We start from the raw sequence: 27,738 nt of genomic DNA, 5'->3' as shown, positions 1-27,738 counted from the left end.
GATGGAAACAGATTATGATCAGGAAACATACAAATGACCCAAGTTATCAGAGAATCTGTTGCATTAACGGCACATCAGTTGCATAAAACATAAAACACCCTGTCTGTTGCATAATCACGTCTACTCAGACTTCACTCTCGTTGCCTGGCGGCCGCCATTGTCGCGCACGCGCTTTACTGAGAACGTTCCCGCGTAAACGGGGCAAAAAGCGCGGGAACCGCGTTTACAATAATGGCCGACATTATGCTACGAATGTTATCTATCGAATAGCTACCTATACAACAAAGCAATTGTTCCCATTATTTGATCCAATGTACTTACACCTTTGATTTTATTTTTATTACATACTACATGATATCAAAAATATTGAATGAAGTAAACATTTGCACGTATGACAGTAATTTTCTATTATTTTTTTCAGTAGGTATTATCAATCGGTACAAAAAATATTGCGTTTTTTTCGGTGAGATTATGAAATGCACTAGATATTTTCTACATCTCTCTCACTAGACATTATCAATCAAAAATGATTTTATTTTGCAAAAATCAACTTAGCTATGCTACTATCTACTGTGGTTTGAAGCTAAAAATACATGACTCTATTGTAAAAAATCTATAGGAAATTCTTAATTTTTAAACTTCCATTTAATTGTCTGTTTACGCATCCTGTAAATTACTACTAAAGAATTTGTTGCAACAGTAACAATCAAAACACAATAACAAGATTGTGTCTTGTTACAAACAAGCCACATCATTAATCAACGATTCATTCACTGTCTGTGATGAAAAATATGTGATTAGTGTTCGCTGCATAGCCGAAGGTGCACAGACATTTGTAATGGAGATTGTTAAAAAGTTAGGTAATGTGACATAATTAATAACATGGATCCAAATGAAGTTTTTACCAATGGTAAATTTTAAACATCTAATGATATAATTGAGAAATTTAAAACAAAATGGTCAACGGCAATTACGTGTTGTATGGAGACAGACCGTCTTCTGAATCAGAAACAGTGGACGATCACGTGCAAACACGCACAGCCGAAAGGAAAACTAAACGTAAATCAAATCGATCATCAAAAGATTCACATAACCATAAAACAGCCGAACTAGACAATGAAACCGATGCTGTGAAGTACGAAAAGAAAATAAAAGAACCACGTCTTCTCCGCTATGTTCCAACTACGGACATAGAAGAAAACTACATAACTGAAAAGTTCGAGACGTATGATTTAAAACCAACTGAAGATCTTCCAAGGCGACACGCTTTTATGAAGAAGCCTAAAAATCCAGCCGATGGGTCTGTAAACTACGCGTATTCCCGATCAAGCAGCAGCTGCAGTTCACCTAATTTGCCAACGATATCTGAACATGGAGAACAGTATGGTACATATCGAGTGAGATCTTCACTGACGCCGCCTATCAGCAATCCGATTACGGGTTACGAGACAAAATTGGACAAGTATTTCGCAAAACCAAGGGAAGTGAAGACATTCGCAGCTAAGGTAGGCTACGACGTAAGTTGCACTTTGTACATATGTAGGCTACGACGTAAGTTGCACTTTGTACATATGTAATCGAGTACTGTTACGTAAGGCGTAACGTTCTAAGTTTTCCTTGTTTGCTAAAAAGCTATTGTTGTTCTTGCTAAAGTCTTACATGATAAGTGCGTACCTACTTCAGAAGATAATATGGTATTGGTTTTTTAGCGGAACGTAAAAGTACGTTGTTCTACTTCTGCGTACAATTCTTCATTTCGATATACAATTTTAAAATATAAATTTTCACTCTCTATTCCTACATTCTTGTAACCCTCGTTAAATTTCCATTTCCGTTTCCACTTTATGGATGAATTTCAGTAAAACTATTGCTTGGGATGCCCCCTATGTACAGAATACTAACCGACTAAACACACTCTAAAATGAACCATTATATATATTTTAATAAATATTAGTTTGGCAAGTAAGAATTCCCGTTATTTTTTTCTATAGTAAAAAAAGTAGCCAGGCAATAAAAAAATATCTCTTCAGAAGATGTTTCTTCCATTTTCTTACCTTAAAATTCACGTATTTATCTATCTATATATATATAAAAGAGAAAGTGTGTGGGTATGTTCCATATAGGCTCCGAAACGGCTGGACCGATTTCAATGAAACTTTCGGGGAATCTCCGGATTGACCTGGCGAGTAATCCTGTAAAGTTTGGTGACGATCGGAGCACTCCTATTTTTGAACTGTCAAATACAGCTTTTATTTACTACGATGATATTCTATTATTGAGTGTACCTACATGGGTGTAGATAATGATCTTCACCCGCTCGAGAAGAGAATAGAAGAGAATGAATACGGAGAGAAATAAATGATTTAATATATTATGAGACTTAAATTAAAAATTTAATGATGTAAGTTTATTGTTTAAATAAAATAAAGCAAAATCTAGCCCGGCGAAGCATGCTGGGTACGCTAGTAATAAATAATAGTAGCCCACGTAAATGAAAATGTGATAAATACGGTTTTCCAATTAAGTAAATCTCGCTGTGTTAAGTATTTAGGATAATAACACTATAAAATTTAATATGTGTATACTAAAACATTGCTAGCTTCTATGATACCAGCATAATTTTCAATCATATTAAAGTAGTATTAATAAAGGGCTTGCAAGTCTGTAAGTTATTTATCTCTGCACACGTGTCTAATATGGATTATTAAAGGGAATCAGTTTTGAACATGTTTACTTTACTGAGGTGGATTTTACGAAACAAAATAGGCGTGTGTCGTGTAACATTTACTTCATTAATTGTCTCATATTCAGACTAAGTTTATCGAGGACTTATTTAAGGCGCGTTATGAGACCTAGTATCCTCAGTTTTAAGTGAGAGAACGTATCACCATCATCTCACTGTAATGGAGAAATAACTATCTCTATCAAAAATATCTTGTGTAGATCTATTTGAGTAGATAAATACTTTTAGTTTAACTTTGGCTTTGACTTATATTGATTAGAGTTGGGTGTGGCTTATTTTCATCAGTCGCGCAGGTTAGTGAAATGCGGTGATGAGACGAATGTCGAGGTCGTCCTACACCACTACCTACTAGTTGTTGAGGTGCCCTCTTTATTCCGACCCCAATACCTCTCCATCCAGGAGACGCCTTTAAGACACGGACTATCAAGTTACGTCTAATGCTTTACAAGTAGGATACAACCTATGCACAGCGTTTTTGCCGGCGAAGACGATGTCAAACATCATGCGGAATTAGGTCTCATTAATGCTTACGTGGACTAATCCCAGGCCAGCAAAACTGAATTACCCGACGTCCCCGTAAGTCGAGGTTCGCGCCTCAAAACCCTTGGGTTGATTTTCCTTCGATGTCGTCGAGCCCTTGGGCTCATTTTCTGGCAAGCTCCGTACTCGGTCCACCCTTCGGTGGTGCTGACACAACCCTTATTGTGTAGCTGTAGATCGATAAAGTGCCAAACTTATCTCAAAGAACGCACATTACGCTGCCCGTGTTGACCCGATTTTTATCATTACTAAAACTTACTAATTGCTTTTGATATTTTAGCTGTCCTTTGTGAAGCATCGACCGTAGGTGGTAGCTCAATTGAGCAAGCCGTGCCGCCTAGCGATGTAGAGTTCCAGTTCGATGCTGCATATTAACCGAGGGGTAATCGGTTAACATAACTGCCAACCTCACCTAATCTAACAGTTTGACTCACTACTATGTTAGACTGCCTGATAACTTGCCACCAGGTTTAATTGCATCAAGGGCTGCCTTTTATTGGACAATTATTTAGTCTGACGAATATGATTATAATAAATAAGTATGTATCGTTACTACATCATCATATTGGATTAAAGAAAAGGACTTTTTGAGTAAGCTTAGCTACTAGCTTAGAATATTGAACTTTAAACGTTATCCACTTATTTCTTTTATAAATGACTTACTTAACCAAATATCAAGTAGGTCAATAGTTGATAACTTGATGAGCTAAAAATTGCTTTCTATGCCAAGATGAAAGGGTAATCTTCGTGGACCATCATCACAACATGAAATTGCCGGACCATTACGTTATTACGAGCCGCATAAATTATTTCGATTTTTATTATGGTAATCAAAAGGTCAAAAGCATATGCCTTCGGAACATGGGTCCATTAACCAAGATCACTTTCAATTTAATTCACGGTTCAATATTGAGACAATCGCGTTTTCTTTTCAAATAAAATATGTGCATTCCGGATAAGTCAAAATAAATAGAACACATCTTAACTTGGTTCCCATTTCGTACACTAACAATGGTTTTCTTGTTTAACTGACTAATTAAAAAAATTAAATTAAATTGGCACACAATTGTGAGTATTTCAGCTAAAACTCGAGTTCGCTGTGGTGGAAACATGCTCACATTTGACCAGACAAGAAGAATAAAAACCAACAATAGTAGGGAAATTTGAATTAAATATATATTCCTATATTTTATTTATACTAAAAACGATAAATAATATGATATATTAAAATACACAAAAAACCACTTTAGATAGATGTTTATGGGAATGAATAGGTTCTTTATATCATATTATATGATGTCTGGGACGCAGCCGGTTTTAAAATTCCATTATGTTAACTCACAACAATCATTAACATATTTGGTTTAACCTTTGACTCAGAAACCTTAAACGTCGGATTATTTGGCTATTGATCAGAATTAGTTAATTCTGTTCCTGATTCGAAACATTGTTTTGATTTAAATTCTTCCAAACCTTTCTCTTTGATTCACTTGTTTTCTTTAGTTCGTAACCCAGTTTTATTTTAATATAGAAAGCGGTTAGACTCATCAATAGTTTTATGTTATTTAAACCTAATTTCGACTCATCGGTAACAATAATAGTGTTTTTAAGTGAGTTAGATCATAAATATACACATTATATATGTATTCTCTAGGGCCTATCTTAGATTTTCTGTAGGAAGTAGTACAGCTTTTAGTGACAGAGCTTCTCCGGGGAAGTCCTTCCGCCATGCTTATCATCCACAAAGCAGCATTGTTACGTTGCTGTGACGGAGTGGCCTGTGCAATTACAGCAAATGCGGTTTAACACCTACGTCTCAGGATTATGGACACAAGGTGGCATGTTGCAGGAAGTGTTCCCGGCATGCCTTGCGAAATGTTGCCCTGTTTATAGATGATGATTTTCTACTTAGTATCAGGTGGGCCATTTGCTTACTATAAAAATACTATAAAAAATAAAAATAAAACTTTAAGCCAGAGAATAGCTGTTAGGACGTTAGGTTAACATAGAAAGTCCGTTTTACAGGTTCGTTTCAAATTTAAAAACAAAACAACAAACATCCTCGCGCACTGGATCCGAAATATTGTCACACACATGACAATATTTCGGATCCAGTGCGCGAGGCTTAGCAGTGGCACGGACCGCCATTTACAACGTCCATTCTCGTAGAATGTTGACGATGCACTGAAGAACGAAAGTCAAGTACCGTCGGATCTGTTAAAATCGGTCCTTTAAATGTTGTGCGAATATAACCACCAGTAGCGACGGATCAGTTAAAATGGATCCTGTAAAATCGGATGTTCTTTGTGAACAAGCCCTTAGTATACCTAGACCAAGCTTTTATCACAGTTACATTTATAAAAAGGAAAAACAATACATTTTAAAAAATCCTGGTAACCAGCCACTGATACGAATGTGGCACCATCTGCGGTTAATTTGAAGAACAATATTTATCTTTGTTGCAGGGTTCTCACCCAGACAGCCTGTACCGGGTACCATCAGACAGTGCTAATGGTGCGGACAAATTTATGCGTGGTGTACGTTTTCTGCGATGGCCCCTAGCGCTCTTCACTGTCTGCGTGGCGCTCGCTGTCTTCGTCTACTTCCTAATGCCTGGTAAGATTCTCACTTTATTACTTTACTTAAAGATTTTAAACTAAGAAAAAGGAATGCTTCTATTCAATAAGTAAAGTAATATAGTTCAACGGGTACATACCACGATAATATTTTGGATTTGTTGATATTTCGACCCAGTTGCATGGATCGTGGTCACGACGGGACTATTATTAATTATTATTAATTGACGGGATGATACCAATTAATTAAATACTCGTTTTGAAAACTAACATTGGTATAGAATGTATATTAGAATTCGCAATCGTTACATGATTAAATTCTTCATGAGCTTATGTTATAATAATATGTCATGACTTTTCTCCTCTTATTAGGTATTATTTCATGATTTATCTTATCTGCATCTCATTTTTTAAACTGGATCAATATTTTTCATAAACATTACATATTTCTATCAAACAATACAATCTATAGTTTCATCGCACGTTCACGCTTCACAACTTCTAGGTCTATAACGGTTTTAGTAATACGACGCAACAATTTACCTTCTAATTCGTAAACCTATCTTTACTAAGTACAATTAGATTTATTAACGGTATCTTCCTTGGATCTTATTCATAATCATTACTTAATTCTTTTTATTAGCATCGTATCGCTTTCAATTACTTTCACCACTTTTAACATAAGCACCAACGCTTACCTTTCGTTAGTGTTGGAAATTTATTATTTAGTCTCAAAAAATATTTTCGGTAGGTACCGAATGAATGGCTAAAATCTCATCGTTCGCGCCTCTTATAACTAAATATAGTTTGATCAAACTTCGATAGATTCACAATATAAAGGTGAAATATGTTATAACATTGTTAAGTATAACAATTTCCTTTTGCCATGGTAAATTGCTATCAGTGGGTACTTACAGTCTTAGGGACTCATCGTGTAGTATCATAATTTAATTTTATCGTATTATTTTTTTGTGACCACACGATTACAATGTCAGTTGGTTGTGTCGATCATTCAATTGCCAGTGTCCCAGTCTCCAAGAATAAAGGTTTAGTCGTTTGGTTTAATGAGAATCCCTAAACCATATTTTACGGTACTTACTATGCTCTTGCCGATTACTTATGCCAAAACATTCGGAAGGTCGTAAAATAATTTTAAGCGTTGAAAGTTTTAAGATCAAGCTACCAGCAAAATTATTACGCGTTAACAGGTTATATCCTCTCTTTAACAATATGTAAAAACTTTATAAGAATTCAGCACCAACTAACCAGAAAATTTGCATGTGGCATCCGTTTTATGGCGAACATAACGCTCAAAAATACGATAATTAAAGGAGAGAAGCGTCGGAGAGTCGTAAATAACTTTCTAACCAATTAAATGTCTTCCATGAGATTATTTTGTTACCCATGGACCTTTTTGGGAATCTTTGATCTCATAATAAATATAAAGACACTTTCTCGCCCTACACGCGAAGGGTTAAGGCCGGTTTGAAAGCATCATTAAAATTTATAATCATATTTTTTTCACATATAATAGCGCATGACACTTCACTTATAATGACAAGACGGTACGACCATCCTCGTATCTCCTTAAAATGCTTTGAATTGGCACTTTTTTGCAAAGGATTGAGCAAAACGAAAGTTGACCTCTCAATGGCTATTGTGTACCTTTGCAAAGCGTACATAATGCATGAATTTTACACAATGAGCCCTCTGAACCAACTTTCTTTTATTCTTTTATTGAATTCTCTAAATACCAATATTTGTCATACTGCCCGTCATATAATAAACGTGCCTTTAAACTGCATAGCATTTATTGCTTTAAATATATGCTTAATAACTTTTTTATGATATGAGCTTTATTCTTTTTTTTATGTTTGGTATCATAATCGAATTTATAACACTGCTATATAGAATAGTTTTTCAATGTCGAATCTTAAAAGCGAGTATCTTTTTGGTACAAATGATAATGTTCTCACAAAATTGCAAGACACTCTTTCTCGTCTGACCATAATTTCATGAAACATTCGGGAGAAATAATTTGATCAATATTATTCTTCCCGTATCCCACAATAAGTAGATCGGCCCAGCATTTATCCTCCTGATATAGATACATGGAAACGGTATTTAGGTTATCACCAGTGGCGTGCACTTCATAAATACATAAAAGCACTGCCTACCCTAAAATTTATATATAACTAGGAGGAGGATTTTTGCCGTTTTATACAATTTTCCCGCTTTATGCATACCCTGGTAAGAAAACTAGCGTACGCCACTAGTTATCTGCTTTAAGTAATAAAAATCTATATAAACTAATTTGGAAAATCAAGGTTGGTAAAATAGGGGGTCACAGACTTGGCTATTTTTTTTTTATTATTAGGTCTACAAACCTGAAAGTTAGAAAATTGGTTTATTTTAAAGCATAAAAAGTTAAAAAATATTTTATCCAAATCTAAGCCTAAAGCGGTAAAAACAGTTTTACCACTTTAGGTTGGAAGTTTGTATCAAAGTAATGTATGTGTGTAATGTACATCGATAATGTTTTTGAAGTTAGAGACACCAAAATTTACATTTAGGTTAATAATTTATGATTAATAGATGATGATTGAACTTTAGATGCTAAGCTTCAATGGGGCCCACATATAAATAATTTAGCGAACAGACTTAGTTCTGCAGCATACGCAGTAAAAAAGATTCGTCATATGACAAACAGAAACTGCTAGGCTTGTTTATTTTAGTTATTTTATTACACAGCATTATGTCCTATGGCATTTTATTATGGGGTAATGCTGCTGATATAGATTCTATTTTCGTCCTGCAGAAATATAATACTAGTAGTTCGTGCGATATATAAAATGGGCCCAAGAGAGTTATTGAGGGATAAATTTAAAGAAGTTAAAATAATGACGGTGCATAGTCAGTACATATATGAAAATTTAATTTATGGCCATAAAAATATATCAAAATTTAAAAAGAAAATGCACTGTAACAATATAAATATTAGAAGCAAAAATAAACTCGTTGTGCAGTTTACTAGGCTACACAAAATTGCAAATTCATTCAAGGGCAAGTATATTATTTTATAACAAATTACCAAATGAAATCTTTGAGTTGTCTCTCAATAAGTTCAAAGTTTATATAAAACGTAAGCTTACAGAAAAATCCTATTATAACATTAAGGATTATTTAAACGATAAAAAAGCTTGGGTGTGAATTGCTCTAGCTTCATAGCTTAATTTAAATTTACTGGAAGATGGTGATAACAAAAAAATAAATTTACCCGGCTAAGTTTGTTGTGGGCTCTTCTTAGACCAGGGCGCGTTTGGAACCCTCGTAGCTTTCGATTTAAGTTGGCGAACGAAGTTATCACCATCCCGTTACAATTATGTAAACAAATATGTATGAACGCTTCATAAGTGCCTGTGATAGGCCTACATGAATAAAGAAATTTTGAATTTGAATTTGAATTTGAATTGTATATAAATGGCATAATAACAGACGAGAAGCTTTAAATAAGGTAACAGGCCCAGTTGAAAAATGTTGGAGATTAAATAGGGATGACTTAAGATGGTAAAATTAGGACAAGAGCATACGGGATAAACATTCTTTGAAACTTCCATCTAAGGTGCCGTATAGCCGTCTACCGTATAAACTATTGAACTGATCTTAAGGAAATTGAAATTTGCCGGTAACTTTCTTTTTGGAGACGGGCATAGGTAACTCGGGGATCATCTCAAGCTTCCTGGAAATTAGGAATTCTACACAGACAGAGGGCTTCACGGGCTGCCGCTTAAACCACCCGAGGTGCACACTACGAATATAATTTTTTTTTATATATCCAGAGGTTTAAACAGTATTTTTTCGGGGCAAATCAAAATTTCATCGCGGACGAAGTCGCGGGCAACTGCTAGTTAGCATTATCACATCAACCCATTACCGCCCCACTACAGAGCACGGGTCTCCTCCTACAAAGAGAAGGGGTAAGAACATTTTGTAGAACTCTCAGGCATGCAGGTTTTCTCACGATGTTTCCCTTCACCGCTGAAGCAAGTGATATTTTAAATGCTCAAAATGCACATAACTTAGAAAAGTTAGAGGTGCGAACTGGGACTCGAATTGGGCCCCCCGAAAAGTCGAGCTTCATCCCAATGCGCTTCCAGCTAGTATTATATAAATCACATAATATCAGAGCCAAAATAGTTTATTGTTGCCGGATGAATCGCAAATACCATCGCGTGCTATTATTTTTTCACTTATTTAATAAAATAAAGTAAGTACCTAAGGTCCAATTGTCTCCAATTAATATGACTAGCCTAAGGTTTAGTGTCACAGCACCTATTCCGTTAATTGGCTCACATGTAATTTACCCTGTTATAAATGTTGATTTAATATATTATAGTAATTTCATCATGGTTGTTTACTGGGTCATACTAAATTGTATGGGTCTTTAAACGAGGCCATATAATATTAATTTACAATTGATATTCACAGTGAAGTCAACTATTTATTGATGTAATACTATTATAACATAATAGGACCTATATTAGTTACTAGGTGCACCTACCCAGCCAAGTTTAGCTATGACTGAGTATGGTATTCATTCCCATTCCCGTGGGAAGTTAGGGATCAAATGCACAGAATGCTCTGAGAAGGTCTTCAACTCACACAGGTCTTCAAATTTTTGTTTGAAGATTTTTAAATTCATGATTGCAAATCACAATTTATCAAAAATCAATGCAATCATCGATTATAAAATGACTGTCGATATAAAATGCGTTATTGTATCTTATTTAAAAGAATCCTAGAAACTAAGTTCCATATATTTGTAATACTTAGTATTAAATTATGATCGACCATTAAGTCAGCGCAGGCGGATAGAGCAACTTCGTAACGTTTTTCTTCTGGCTTGTTTATCAGTTCTATTTATTTATTTATTTTTATTACACAAACTACTAAAATTATTATTCTTTGCATCCTGAAACTCACATGAGTTTAAAAGGCTCTAAAGTCTCTAAGGCTGAAACCTTATTATTACTGAAATAAAATATACCCTTTCTTACTTCTGAATTTAAAAGAAAGTTTTAATAGTAACATAGTTTATCGATTACAAACAAACTCTCAAACCTATAATATTATTAAAGATAAAATAACTGCGCAGACACAATAAAAACTAGAATAAAATCCACCAGTTGTGTAACTGATAAGGATTGATGACGATCAGGTCGAGCTCATATAACGGGGGCGTGCTAGTGACTTTTTGAACCCTGCTTTCACTGTCGAGCCATCTCCAGACCGAAATTGCTTCCTTTGTTGTTACGTAAACGAGATTTTTACCTATATGGCACTCATATTTTATATGTTTACATTATGCAAAACTATAACTATTTTCAATATTGTTGACCATAAAATCGCACCATTGTGATAGTCTGTCTACAAAACGTGTGCGTCAATAACTATAGGGCCCAGTTGGCTTACAGTGCGCGGCGACAGTGAGCAGCGACCCGGCTCTCTGAGTCCAAGGCTGTGGGTTCGATTCCCACAACTTGTGGAAAATGTTTGTGTGATGAACAGGATTGTTTTTCAGTATCTGGGTGTTTATATGTATTTTAAAAGTATTTATTTATATTATTCATTACAAAAATTATTCATCAGTCATCTTAGCACCCATAACACACAAGCTACGCTTACTTTGGGGCTAGGTGGCGATGTGTGTATTGTCGTAGTATATTTATATTTATACTTATTTATATTTTACTTACAAACGCATCGTCTTATTGATGAACGTCTGCAAGTAGATACCTGCGATACTTTGCGCACATGTACATATCGTAAGGCAAACTATTTCAAATCAAGATACTTTAGGGTTTTTTTTTTAATCGGGATAAATTTGACATATTTCGCATAGAGTTAGACGTATCAATTAACTATTCAATTATTCCTTACTTATAAATTATGTCATTTATTATTTTTTTTCTTCCCAACTATTCCCAGTTACCCTATTATGTCATAAATATTTTTAGTGTCATAAATATTAAGAATATAGAGTAGCAAAATTCATAAGATTTTCTTTGAAATCAAAGAAAATCTTATGAATTTTGCTACATTAAACAAACTGGATTATATGTTCGTTTATTATAATATTTACTTTTATTTTGAAGCGGTGATAGCCCAGTGGGTAAGACCTCGACTTCACTTACGGGGGGCCGAGTTCGAACCCCCGCACGAACCTTTAACTTTTCAACTTTGAAATGTGCGTTTTAAGTAATTAAAATATCACTTGCTTCAATGGTAAAGGAAAACATCATGAGGAAACCCGGATACCTAAGAGTTCTCTATAATGTTTTTCAAAGGTGAAGAACCAATCCGCACTGGGCCAGCGTGGTAGACTACGGCCTTAACCCCTTCTCAGTGTGGAAGGAGACCCGTACACTGTAGTGGACCGGTAATGGGTTGATATGATGACGATGATCATAATATTTACTTAAATAGCATAAAGATACTTCCTCTGATCTTGTCTCTGGGCTGGCTTCATCATAATCTGTAGGATATCATCTTTTTTATATTCCTCAGTAAGTAGGAATACTTTGCTTCACAATCAACGTCTATATAGCCTTGGTCTTCAGAGTAGCACTCGAAGGACAATCTAGTAAGCCAAGGTCACGAGAAGTTTGTTTTGGTTTCTGATACAGTCGAACTAAAGAGGTGACCTCTTTAGTTCGACTGTATCAGAGAAGAGAGAAGTCAGTTGACAATCGTGTAATTGAAGAATTTCCTCTAAGATGTTCCTGCTACAAAATTGTAGGCAAAACAACGATTAATAACGCTCGTTACATAAGAGTATTCAATTTACATCAGGAATTTCGGTTTGAATTTTCATTAGGTCATATTATGGAAAATATTAAATCAGTTAATCAAAATAAAAATATATTGAGAAATTATAGTTTATGCACAAATTTTTTGTGAATAATATATTTAAAATTCCATGGTAATTTACGAGTACAATCTATTTCCTTACAGCAAACATGAATGCAGAATCGGATAGAGTCAACGCTACGTTCTGGGAGGAGGGCATCTCACAAGCGCAATCACATACTGACAAGAACCACATAAAACACGAACTTAACAAAGGAACAGAAAAGTCACGGTCTCGTGGTATGATATTTTAGTAATCCTAGGTATATCTTTTACAAAAATTCAGGTAACTGTGCTGTATACTTTAGTATTGTTTATGTAGGTTTCAGTACTTGTGCCCTTTGTAAAAAAGGGTGGGTATTTGTTATAGAAAATTTAAAATTTTTGGATATCTGTACGAAGTTTCTGTAATGGCTTAGTCACTATTAGCTATCGTTGTGCCTTAATTTGGGTCGTAGATTTTCTTCAGAGCCTTTATGCACATTCACTATGAAGTCGAACCTTATCGTAGTACAATTTTCTTATGTTTTCTCTATTTCAAAATCTCTGTAAGAATAATTTAGTAATCTAGTTATTAAGTACCTATCTATAAATGCAGGTACTAAGACACCGGAAATCGACTTTTATGATCCTGATAACGGCCAGAACAATGACTTAACTACATTAATAGATATAATAACAGAACGAAGTCAGAAAAGAAAACTTCCAATACCTCCAGTTTTTCCTACACACATATCTCCAGAAGTACAATATGGAAACGACAGGGTCGACACGGACAAAACTCGAACCCCTAAGATACTAAAAGATGCAACCACTGTATCCAGCGATTCAACTATAAAACCACATATCACCCAAAAACCAGAAAAACCACTCGCTGTTTATTTTAAAGACGGCGATGGAGTAACTACAACAAGTGCGAATGCTGTACCCACGGCAGAAAATATTGCAAACGCGGAAACTTCAAACGATATTACCGCTTACGTCAAACAACAATCAAAGAAAAATGGATCACCTGAAATTCAAATTAATGAAGTTCCCTCATCTACAATTTCATCTTTGCACGATTCTGATAAGGCAATGTATGCAAAACAGAATAACAATGCAGAACCAAAACTTCCACCAGAGCTTCAAGAGTTTTATGACCGCCCTGTCATCGACAGCAATGGCAAATTCACATCAGGTCACTCAAAACTTTTTGGTATTTCTATAGAGGACGCAGAAAATATGAAATCAACTACCCAAAACTCCGTATATAACACCAGAGTATCTCCGACATTGCCAACTTGGCGTAATAGAGATGACTCCACCACAAAAAAGTATCCAATTAGTGGCTACTACGAGGGTAAGTAAGCTTTTAATATTTAGCATAAAAGGGCGCTTGCGGTTTCAGAGTCGATAATATCATACAGGTATGCGTGATTTTGTTATTTATATTATCCTATGTAATATGTTTTCACCTTATAGCACCGAGCACTATTTATTTATCTACTAACAATATATATATTTAGGTATCCATATTAAGAATCTTAGATATTAAAATACCAATTTAAACACATTTGAAAGCTGATTTTATGTTGGCAAAATGCTTACATACATTTTCTATTAATTGCCTATTAATCAATATTTAAAATACAATCAAAGTTAACTAATAAAACAAAGTTCTTGAAATACTTACAGTAAATTTACTTTGTGTACGTTTTCTCATTGCAGTTCCTCAATGTCGTTCTACTGGTCTTTCTCTATGTCGTGGAGTCCTACCCTACGACTTGGCGACTGGCCCTGCATCCGTCGGTGATGTCGATGTTACTACCCTGATTCCTCAAATAGAATACCTTGTAAACACAAATTGCAGCCAACGTGTCCGACACTTTACCTGTGCACTGCTAGAGCCTGAATGTAGCCCGCCTCCGTATTCTCAAAAATTGCCGTGCTACAATTTTTGCAAAGGTTTGTTTAAATTGTTCTTTACGACTATACAATAGTTGTAAATTATTGTTTAAATTTACCGAACATATGTGTTTACAAATGCAAAAAATTAAAACTACCTAACTAGGGGCATTAAGTATGTATCATGAATTATCTTATCATCATCTAAATATTTAAAGAAAAACCAGTAACAAAAAAATTATAGTGAGACCCGGGAACCGAACAGAGTCGAATTATATAATTGAATATACTAATTACTATACCAACGAGTCAACCAACCCATTATGCCATGCATTATAGTGTAAACTAAACCTTTTTCCGTAAACTTAATTTATAAGTCCTAATTACAAATGAGTTTTAACTGTTTTAGCAATTGTTGATCACTGCGAGAGCTTCATACCTAGGGAGTTGCAAGCGATGTTTTCGTGCAATCAATATCCCAGTAATAACTGTGCTAGTGCACGATCACCATGCTATTCACGTGAGCTTGCGTGTGGAGATGGTACATGCGTGCCCCGGGACTGGATCTGCGATGGTACCAGAGACTGTATAGGAGGAGAAGATGAAGCTCCTTGTTCCAAGTGCGAAGACAATGAATACCGGTAGGTGTAACTTGGAAGTATATATAATGATCAAACTGCCAGCAAGACAGATTGTTTGTCATATAAATATCCGAATATCAAATACTAATATAGGTATAAAGCGAAGAGTTTGTTTATTTACTTGAACGCAATAATCTCAGGTACTACTGGTCCGATTTGAAAAATTATTTCAGGATGGATAGCCCACTTATCGAAGGAAAAGGCTATAGGCCTATTAAGGAAAGGAGATATATCATCACGCTAAATCAATATTAACATAGCACCAATGAAGAATGTTTCAAAATCAGGGTTTTTTCCCCTTTTTAGACCTTCCGCTGCGTGCGCTGCGTAAACGGTTTAAGTTTCGATAAAATCGTGTATGACAAAGTCGTTCCCCTTTAAAAGTTATAAAAAAAGTCTGCGACAGCATATGTCTATCTTTTAAGGTTAACTTATACGCGGACGAAGTCGTCAGGGACCGCTAGTTATATAATATAAGTATATCCGGATATCTCTTCAAGAAATATATAACATACATGCTACTGTGAAGTTAAAGATTTTGAGTTCAAAACAATTTTAAATAAGTAAGAAATCTTATAAAATATTTGGTCATTTTGATTCTGATATTAAAAACAAATATTTTCTTTAAAATTAAGAACATTGTACTAAAATATTTTGTTTAACCATTGACAGTTGCAGTTCTGGAATGTGTATCACTACACGTTGGCTGTGTGATGGCTACGCTGACTGTCCTAGTGGTGAAGATGAGCATAAGGAATTGTGTCAGGGGCGCAGACTTGTGAACTTCCAGAGAGAGGAAGACATTGATGAGCCAGGCGAGGAATCAGCTGGTTCAGCGCCCGCACTTTCCGTCCGCAAGCCTAATAGACTGCCTTTTGTTTACGACAGAATTAATGGAAATCGAAATGGTGGGTATGATTTTTATAGTAAATGTAAAATGACTAGGAAAAACACAAAAACTAAGCGCAAATATATGTGTTTTTCGGCAAAATTATTTTTACCACACTTCACACATTAATATACCTAATATTATATATACATAAATAAATACTAGATACTACTATATACATAAAATTCTATCTATATTATTCTAGTAAAAGCTAGAAGATAGATCTACACTTTTATCATTTCAACTTTCATAAGCTTGCTTAGTTTAAACACTCTTGGATTCTAGATTTTCTGTTTTAGTTTGGAAACTTGATTAATTTTTAAATTTATTATACTTGTGTTCTCTTCAGGTGAAAACGACAATAGCAAGGAGCTTTTGATGACCAGTGATAGCAATAATGCCTTCAGGCGCAACTTCACTCGTCGGCCTTCCCCATCACGTCTAACACCATACAAGCGCCCCAGACCTCTTGAAATTAAACCTGATGCCGATGAATTACTTGCAGTACAGGAAAAGTTTAAATCTTCAATAGTCACACAGTCAAGGAAACCTCAGAACGTAACAAAAATTGTCAGCCCTAAACAAAAAGAAGAAAATCAAGATTCAACAGAAGATATCAATCTTGACGATTTAGAGTTATTCGAAGATATCGAAAAAGTAAAACCTAGAGAAAACGAAAAAAGTGAAAAGATGGAGAAAAGTGAAAATATGGAAAATAAACATGTTCCAAGACAAAATGTACGGAAGCAAATGAATCGTGGGAAACCAATGGATGGACATAATAGTCCCGCACCGATTCGTACGGATAAAATGGGAGATAAGCTAGAACGAGTAATCGATGGAGCTTCCATGTTGAGAGTAATTATTCTTTTAAATACCTTCTAAAATTAAGTATACGGATATTTAAAACGGTTGAAGTAATTTTATTATTCATTAGCATGTTTTTGTAACTCAAATTTAACTAATCTCTTTCGTAATCTTCTATTATTCTTCGGGTTGCGTTATTACTTTTTTCTAACATTAAAATGTTATAAATTCCAGAAAGCGGCCCAGGCTCAGCGTGAAGAAATCCTGGATTCACCCGAAACTAACATCAGTATGGCTGACAAGACAGAAGAACTATCTCTCAGCGGATATAACAGTGCGCACGCATCACCTTGCCCCAGCGGAGAACTGCGATGCGTTGACGGCCGATGTATAACATTGGATCAACTCTGCGATGGAACTATAGACTGCTCAGACCATGCTGATGAAGACAACTGCTATACATAATATACACAAATCATCTTTATTATAAGCTGCTCAAACTCTGTATAGATCTTATCTTAGACCAGCAGGGTTTAGTTGTTGTTGTTCTTTTTTCAAGTTTCTTCTGTTGAAAATTAAGTAAAGACAGAAAAAGCCAACCTTTCCTTTGATCCTAACTTCACGCCTTGATAATAATGCAGGTTTCAATGATAAATATTTTTTTATCAAGATTTTCCTCTGTATTGCGGCAGCTTCTGTCAAATAAGATTGTCTGTAAGAGATTGCTTGCACCATTAAGGCCACCTTTGTAATTCCCTTGCAACAATTTTTAGTATTTTTTCTTCTTTTAAAACTGGAAAGTTAAAGTAAAAGAAGCGGAATATCACAGGTAAAACATAGTTTAGTTTAGTTAAGTTACCTAGTAACAATATGATATCGAATTATTGTAACTTACTTCTTAGATTTATTTCTAAGTATTCTTATGGTGCTAATATTATTTTACTCGTTATTTAATTTAATTGCACCTGCAACAATTAGATATAAATAATGAGCAGTTAATTTTTGTAAGGTTTAAAATTAAGTTGCTTCAATTGTTAACATTAAAATAATTGATAGGCTTTTTAAGTTTTAAGAGAATATTTTTATTGTAGCTGTGATAAAGCAATGCATGTTATTGTAAAATTAAGGAATGAATAGTTAATGATTAAGGATTTCGTTTTGCTTGAGACCTAGCCTTACCTTACATACCTACGTTCGTACTTTAAAAGCACCTTTGTAGATGTACCTACTGATTTTTTTAACGGCGAAATAGGAGCTGTACATGTACATGCGATTTTTAATATGAAATTGATTAAATTACGCAGGTATTATTTTTATTATAACGATCTACATAATCGTGTCACATAATAAGAGCGCTGACGAACTTACTGTTCATCAGAAATTTTATAAAACTACGTGCGAGGATTGTCACTATATTGGTTGTGTATTATATTTATCTAAGTTTAATACTTAATGTAATCATAAATATTGAATTGAATTATAAAAGTAGGTACTCCCTCCCATATAATCTGTCACCTATTAGCAGCATTTTTACGTGACAATAACTATAAGAACTACAGTTTTTGGTTTCACTAGATCTGATGTGCAAGCAAAAGTACCTTACCATGTATTCAGACCAATTTTGAACATAATATTAGAAGTTAAGTTCACAATATAAATGAGACTTGTAACGTACACGAAAGTAACCAAACGAAATTGGGACTAAAAGCCTGAGGGGAGTGCTACTTTCAAGATACTAACAAATGCTTTCTTGTGAAAATTATACAACAAATTATTTGTACTTATTAATGAAGCTTAATTAATTAACAGACTCTTTTGTAATTTTCGCAATAGTACCCATGATTGCGAACATAAAATTTTTTAGTGTGGCTAAATTTCTTATTGATAGAGCTGAATTAATCAATATAACCGATTGCGAGCATGGCTTGAGAAAAGTTTTGTAAAAAATAACCACATGAAACTGCTTTTTTAATAGAGCTACAATGATCTATATAAATTGCAACTTTATGAAGAGATCCCTTATGTGGAAATGAAACTTTACTTAATTATTTATTAGCAATAAATACTCACTCTCTCAACTCAATTTATCGAGTTTCGCAAGAGAAAATAAATTCTAAAAATTAAAACTATGAAATTACGTGTTAATAGAGCGACAGTAGTCAATTGACTCCTTTGCAACTTTGGCAATCGATTAACCAAACAGAGCTGATTTTTGGTTTAAGTAGCTATATTATACCCCATTGCAACTTTGATATGAAAAATATTGTGAAATATATACCACACTAAAATATTTATTAATAGAGCTGAAAAAATTAGTAGACTTTTGCAGTTTCGCAAGAAAATATAATTCTGAAAATGATGGTTATCATCAACTGGTACCTCCTTGGTATAAGAGGTAGGTATTGGTAGGTCTTATCAAATAAGTTTAGCTTAGTTTTGTGTACAATGGAATCATTAAACTATTCTATTGTGTTTTTGATAAGTTTATCTTTGTAAATAATATTAGCAATATTTATTTATTGTGAGATCTCTTGAGTTGATTTGATTGGTTATTGTGATTATTTTAATATTGGTAAGGACGTACTTTAGTTATATTATAGTATAAACATGTTTGCCTGTATCTTCAATTTATTTTACTGCCTTCGAATAAAATTAATAAATTTAGGTTTTAACATCAATATGTTAAAAATTCATTTATTTTATTTAGTCTGTGTGATTAAAGTGACTCTACCACCGGTTCGGAAGGCAGACTCTCCCGAAAAGTATTTGGCCTGAAACTCAGCAATAGTTTTTCGTTTCCTATAATATATACCTACAGAATTTAAATAGCTTGTAGAAACTTTTCAATTTTTTTTTGATTCTTTAATAGATTTCGAATATCCGAAGTAACGTCATAATACTAATAATTTAGAATAATTAGTTACGAACGAGATTTAAATTCCTAACTACATGTAAATTGTAAGTGGGTAGGATTAAAGATATATCCTTGTATAAGAGATTAGCAGTTAAGTTAGTACCTATAAATTTCGTTAAAAGTAAGTACCCAGGTAGGTATAATATTAATTTTAATGTATACTTTATTAAATTTTGATACGATAATAAATAGTATGCCATGTTTTATAAAGTTATTTTCTTTTATTTTTGTTATTTATGTAGCATTATTTTGTTATAATGTTCTATAGTCTCCATTATTTAAAAGCCACAAAAAACCCTTATGGGTACCATAAGGGTTTTTTGATTCAAAATATGCTGAAGATCTCTAAACTAAATTGAATTGAAAGGTCCAACAATAATCCTTTTCCAAGGAAAACAGTACAAAAAACACAGCACTAAGTAGGTAGGTACTACTATCCTGTTAAATTATTCTAATTTACAGATTTGTGTGGCCCCATTTTCATTTAGATATTAATATTTTTTTGATATATTTTATAAGTGTTTTTAGATGTATCTGCTTTACCAGCATCAATTGAATCAGATGTTTAACACAGTTTTGCAGTTAAGTGAACTGTACCACGCGTGAACTGATGGCAGCATTGGAGCATTAAAAAGCTTAATATAATAAATTAAATAGTTCAAACAAACTAAAGAACACGCTTGGTATAAAAAACTAAACTAATTTCTACATTATAGTTTAGTTTATTTATAAAAGCTATTTATTTTAGTTTTTCTTGATCTATTATTTTTATTACAAAATTAATCGGTAACCCATTCACCATCAAAGAGATAATTAGAGATCAAAGAGAGAAGTTAAAGATTATGAAATTAAAATTAAAATGAACATCATACCTGCCTTAGTGACTATAGCTGAAAATTATAAAAATTAACAAAAATCTTATTTTACAAATAAAAAAATGGAATAATCTTATCAATTTAGTATATTGTTATCGGTCCTCAATATATCTTCAAAGTTTGAACGAAATCAGACCGTTTGAGGAGGGTCCTAATCAAGTCCAAAGGAGTCTGTTACAAAAATACCAACAAAGCTAGTAAAAATCTTATTTTTTATATTGAAAATTGAAATAATCTTCTCAAATTAGTGTATTGTCATCGGTCCTCGATATCTCTACAAAGTTTGAACGAAATGTGACCGTTTAAAGTGGGTCAAAATAGCGTCCAAAGAAGTCGGTTACAAACATACAAGTGAAGCTAATATAAAGCGTGTAATAAAAGAGCTTGAATAAAAAATTTTTGGTTTGGGTTCGTTTACAAAAAAGCATCACACACAGCAATTTGTGCCGCGCGTTGACGGGAGATCAGAATACAGTTGTCACCATCCCTCTCCTGCACGCGGGTGTCGTTCGAGGCGACTAAATTATTATAACGATAAACGGGAAGCAGTGTTCTGTATGATAGTACTACTATCCACTACGGTCACCAAGCCTTCTGTCCATGGTGTGGCATGGTGATTATGTGATCACCCTCTCGGTGGGAGATGCCTTTATTCCGGCTAAGCTGTTACGGGCTGACGGTTAGAATACCATTATTTCAGGCCGAAATCTTATTTAATAAATATAACTTATGGTAAGTTCTGAATAATTAGACTTCTAATGGTAAAAGAGTTATTAAAATCTGCATTTACATTTACAATTTTTTTTCTACTACAAGTTAGCCCTTGACTAAAATCTCACTTGGTGGTAGATGATGATACGGTCTAAGATGGTAACGGTAGCCGGTTACCATCTTAGAATATCTGTTAAGAGGTGTGGCAGTTAAATTATTAAAACCCTAATCTGTTTCTACGCGACATGGTAACGGAACGCTTAATCAAGTCTTTATCGGTACCACGACCGAAGCCTTTAGAAAGAAAATTAGAAATTATAAATTTCTTATTTGCCCATGCGTGGGATCGAACGCAGAACCTTCCACTTAATGCCGCTGCGCTACGGAGGTCGTCAAAAATATAGAGCAAGTATTAATAGTAATAGAACTATAGATAAGTAATATCTTCGAAACGCCTGGACAGATTTGCAAGCAATGATTTCGTTATAACTCTTACACAATCTTGGGTGACACGGGCTAAAGTTTTTGTGAAAAAAAATGTATCGCAGCTGGATCTTGCTATTTTATTTAAGTATATTTTTAGTATTTGTTTTATCAGACTGCTCAACAAGTAAGGATATTTATATGAATGTATCCTCTTTGTTTTAGGTTAGATACAACCTAAGTCTGTAGATTGATTATACTAAATAACGTCGCGTCGGACAGTGTTTGGCAATATGATATGAGAATTATGAATGGTACTCTAGCCCAATATAACATCTTAATTTTCATTAGATATTTTTTATAAGCAATGGTCTTTTACAATTTAAAAGTTAATTAAGTCATCAGTTTAAGAAATTTCCGAGGTCAGTCTTAGATTGCAAATTATCAGCTGAGTATCATTTTCCTTATCTACAACGATTTATTGGATATTGCAAAATAAACCAATTGCTACTCCTACACGCGTTAGTCATCTCGATCTCAATTCTAGGATCGCGAGGTCGATGAATCTAAAAAATAATTAAACGAGTGTCGGAATAAAATTCGTAGTTCCTCGGTTTTCTATATGCTACTATGTAAGTCTCCGGAGAGGGCAATGTTGTCAATGTCCGGAATATCAAAGCTTAACGAAACATGCAATAACTGTTCCAACGTTCATCATCATGTCTACTTATCGCCAGCCCAGAGCACGGGTGTCTTCCACAATGAAAAAGTTTAGGCCACAGTCTACCTTGCTGGCCTAGTGCTGATTGGTGGGCTCCACACGTCTTTGAGGACATTCCGGAGAACTCTCAGGCATGTAGGTTTTCTCACGATGTTTTCCTTCACCGTTGAAGCAAGTGATATTTCAATGTTTAGGACACACGTAACTAAGAGAAGTTAGAGGGTTTCGAACTTGGCCCTCGGAAAGTGAAGCTGGCAAAAGTAAACTAGGTAACCAATAGGCTAACACCGCTTCTATTCCAACATTATTCCTTGTTTATTTGTAAGCAATTTATTTATATTTTGGCAAACTCTCTGGAGCTGCCGTTTAGCGTTATGGGCTTCTAAGCTGCTTCTGCTTCTAAGTGGGAAATCCCCGGATAAATTTGCAACGCAAGGCAATTTAGGTTACATATTTATTTTATATTTATTTCCATTAGTAAACATTTACGAATCTACAGTCACTTGTGTTACATATACTATATACCGTTCTGGCTGCCAAACAGCTGTACTGTCAACCGTCAAGTTTAACTGAGCGTTACGGTGATTTGTTAGAATGTTTTACATGTTCTTTTATTTCATAATCTGCATCTTCACTTCTATCATTTACTAAAAAAATATTACAGATTAAAGTAGTGTTATTGTCAATTAGGTACATATTATATATTTTATTTACATCCTACAATGACCCGTAACATTAAACATCGCGCTATGTCACTGTTCACGCTTGGATATTTGCATTAGGAACGGTGACTCACGTTTTGTATTTCGTTAGATTAATGTCGTCTTATATATAATATATATTATATAGATTATTAACATGAAATAATTGTTACATTAATAATAATTAATAGTTTATTTCAATTATCTTGAATTCATCTTCTTATATTTTGAGAATTGTTGTCTTGACGATGATTCTGTTGTAATATTTTTAGTTTTCTATATTGTTGTCAGAACATTCTTGACTTCTTTTCGTCCAAAATTTCTTAGTGCCAGAATACCCAGAATATAGTCATTGAAGAATGCGTTGCCAATGATATGTGTTCAGCGACACGACATTGCTCCAATGCGGGATGGCTCCATTTGACGATTATTTTTATCACGCTACAAATCGACACCAGCTGGGCTAGAACGGGCAATATCCCCTTTCAGGGGATATAATTTTTATCTATTATTAGAATCTATTATTAGAATTAACTTGTCCACCTCCTAAAGCCTGGGAATATGGAATAGAAGAACATATATTATGTGAATATTATTTCGACTTGTGCACCAGTGCTGTAAGATCTGATAAAGCTGTGGGAGAAGATATTTTTTATCCTTTCCCCGGGGATATAATTGTCTCCTGCCTGCACGGCTAGCATGGGCAAAAAATATATCCCCCGTATCAACCTGCCAAAGCACGGGAACATGGAATAGAAGTTTATCCCCGTTTATCGCACATATATTATTTGGATATTATTTCCACTTGTGCGCCAATGCTTTGAGAGTTGATATAGCTGTGGGAGATAATTGTCTCCTGCCCATGCTAGCCGTGCTGGTCCTTGTTATCTTTGGACATCTTTGATCTTATCAATGACCAATGAAGAAGTAATTTTTAAATATTCGCGAGTTAGGTAAGTATCATAAAAATGATAGTCAATTTTATAAAATACTAGCTGACTAAAACTGAATATTTTGTACATCACAATGCCTTTGTAAAGTACAATACGTACTGCTCATCTTACTCCGGATTAACGTAGCTCTCTTTAGGCCACATCAACCGTTCTACGTTTATAGACAAACTGACGTGCGCTGTCAGTTGAGTTTTGTTACTAACGGCTAAATTATTCTTTAGATTTTAATTTTATTGTTTTATCGATATATATTATTATTCTATTCTTATTATATATTCTAGTCCTATTCCGGACTAACAGAAATCCAACAAATCAAAAATAATGAAAATCGGTCCATCCGTTCTCAAGTTATAAATAGTGTAACTTTGTTTTATATATATAGATTTGCCACATATTATATAGAGTTATAGTTACCAAAAGTTTAATTATTCACCTCTTAACAAAATTACTGTAACACATACATACCTACTATCAATGGGTAGGTACACGTATTTCATTGACAGAATGGAATGATTACCTCATCGATATCAGTAATTTTGCGAAAAACAGATTTCGCTTGAATTACATCTCGATCGCCTTGTTTTGTTTTTGGTGAGTTCGTACTTGATATTGAGGTCGAGCAGTTTCCTCTTAGTTACCAATATCAACGTTGCCTAATGATATAAATATAAGAACTTGTTCCGGTGGCACGCCGCACGTTATGTTATAACTTATACCTAAACTACCAGTACCGTGCACTTCATGCATGCAAAAAGGAACTGCCTACTTTAATATTAAATATTTATTATATTTTAATTTAATTATTTATTTTTAAAGTGAATGTATTCCTAAATAAATATTCTGTAAATATTTTAAGCGTCTACATGTTGCCGTTATCATTATCGAGCAAAAACGACCAAAAACACACGTTTGGGAGCGCTCATACAACAAACGTGATTTTTTTGTCCCTTAAATATTTGTTTTTTAGTATGCGTTGTTATAGCGACAGAAATACATCATCTGTGAAAATTTCAGCAGTCTAACTATCACGTCTAATGCGGAACAGCCTGGTGACAGACGCACAGAATGACAGACAGACGGCCGGACGGACAATGGAGTGTTAGTAATAGGGTACCGTTATACCCGTTGAATACGGTACCCTAAAAATGCTGAATCCTTGCATAATACTAAGCAATAAAATAGTGCGGCAAGATTTCCCAAGTTACACTAGGTTACATTGATGGGTCACCAGTAGCGACTAGCGACTTAGTTAACATTTGTATGGAGTATTCCGAGCAGGTGTCATCGATCGCTGGCTGGTAGAAAGCCGTGAGTCAGCGAGTGTTGGTCCCGGCTGCCTTGACGGCATTGACGGCTGATAACTAGGTACTGGCTCTAGTACTACACAGCCTTATAAGGTTTAGGTACGGCAACGATTTTATCTAGATTGGAGAACGATATGGAGAGATATGGAGAACTCTCAGGCATGCAGGATTCCTCACGTTGTTTTCTTCACCGTAGAAGCGACTTCATAATGGCTTAAAACGCACATAACTTAGAAAAGTTAGAGGTGCGTGCGTACTCGGCTCCCCGAAAGTGAAGTCAAAGTATTTTATAAAAAAATCAATGGAAAACAATTAGATGTAACTGGATAGGTACAATTAATTTAAATAAGAACAATAAGCCTACTTACCGACCTACCTTTATTATGTACTAAACTGAATTTGGGTAGACATCGTCGTACCCAGGGTGGGGGACAGGGGAGGGCAGATGCCCCTTGGAAATCTCGCAGAAAATGTGTAAACTCTCTTAAAAAATGTATCGTGGCCATGATTCGGACAGACAGTTTCATGTAGGTGGCTTAGTGTAGTGTGTACCTTTAACAAAACAGCCGCAGACGATCTGACCTAAATAAATCTTACTTGCTCCCCCTAGGCCAGAAGCTGGGTACGCCCATGGGTAGACAAAAACCGCTCACCGGTTTATTAGAAATATGGCTCCAGGTTACCTGGTCGCAACGCGCGGCAAGTCAAAGGCGTAGGTGGATAAGTAGGTAGGTAAGTTTTTCTGATCATATGATCGGTGAGCATAGAGGATATGCCCCACAGTAACCTATAGACTATCATCATTCGAATCCATAATAAAAGTAGGAGTAGAGATTTTATCCATGTTAATGAATATGCTTATTTTAAAAACAAAGCTTTTAAACGAAACAGATTGTTAAATTTTAGAGAGATGATTTTATACAAAGTGTAAACGAATTAAGAATTAATACTGAAGGATGCATAAGTATATTTACACCCATCGATAAAAAGGGAACACCCTGTAAAAATATGAAATCAAAAGTAGCATATTTATTTTTTCATACAAACGAACTTAAAATATTCTAAGTGTTTACTTGTAACAACCCTTTTGAAGATAAAAGACCGACACACGCCATACTCTACGCTACGAAAAGCGTACCTACCTAAAACGACAGGAGTGACATGATTTTAAATGTGCATGTGCTAGGGCTGTATTTGTTTTCTTTCAGTAAAAACTATGGCAGTGGCTTACTCAAAAACTATTAGGTTTTTGGTTTCACAGATAAGTCTCAGAGACAGTACATAATGTACCTACATCTGAAGCCTATGAAGTAATATTTCGGTTTTCATTTACAGATTTATAACTATTCCTGGCTAGATGGCAATAATGAAAGTAGACACCTACTTTTATTATTATCAGGAATAATTATAAACCTGTAAATGAAAACCAAAATCTAGGCAGGAATTTCTACACTTTAAATTTTTAGGGTAGGCATGCAGGTTGGTACTTACTCAGTTTATTGCTAAGCGCACTTTATTTTTTTATTTTATTTAAATGAACACACGCACTTGGCTTTTCACATGGAAAGCCAAGTTGTGATTTGAAAAAAAATATTTAAACTATAAAAGTAGATATTCATGCCATAGGCGTGCGTACCATTGAATATAATACCAATTCTCAAGCATTATTGCTCCCAAGATAAGTATTATTATCGGATACATTGAATCAGGTTGTGAACAAGACCGAATGAAAGTAAATAAACATTGCATAGCGAGGTAAACAAACTTCGGGACTGGTTCTTTGCCTTGTTAGACAACTCACTCGATACATTTATAGCTAATAAGTACATACTTACCTACCTACTTACTTTCTAAAATTATCTGCCTGTCTATGTATGCTTTATGTACATTACACAATCACCATGTAGAAACTTTACATAATAGTAACGTTTATAGCATAGGTAAAAAAATCTACGATTTGAACATAAATAACCAGTAGAAGGGAAATCCTATGTACTCACGAGTAACTAAACCACAAAATATACTTAGAACAACGAGGCTACCTACCCAGACATACCTATTTTAATATATATTTACTCGTATAAGTATTATAATGAATAGTATTCAAGATTACGAATTAATTTAGCCATGTACCAAACATGGCT

General features: G+C 34.5%; 1 protein-coding gene across 1 annotated transcript; it reads left to right on the top strand.

The window, feature by feature from the left end:
• The first annotated feature begins 956 nt into the window (after positions 1–956).
• Positions 957–17,901, top strand: LOC120631360. The gene is made up of 9 exons (XM_039900888.1): positions 957–1,505; positions 5,749–5,899; positions 12,874–13,008; positions 13,367–14,110; positions 14,479–14,715; positions 15,065–15,296; positions 15,969–16,204; positions 16,535–17,043; positions 17,227–17,901. The coding sequence occupies exons 1-9, from the start codon at positions 957–959 to the stop codon at positions 17,455–17,457; spliced, it is 3,024 nt and encodes a 1,007-aa protein (XP_039756822.1). The 3' UTR covers positions 17,458–17,901.
• Positions 17,902–27,738: the final 9,837 nt, after the last annotated feature.

Source organism: Pararge aegeria, chromosome 2 (genome assembly GCF_905163445.1).
Source record: "Pararge aegeria chromosome 2, ilParAegt1.1, whole genome shotgun sequence".
In the NCBI taxonomy this organism is placed as follows: Eukaryota; Metazoa; Arthropoda; class Insecta; order Lepidoptera; family Nymphalidae; genus Pararge; species Pararge aegeria.
This window is presented reverse-complemented; position numbering and strand designations above follow the sequence as displayed.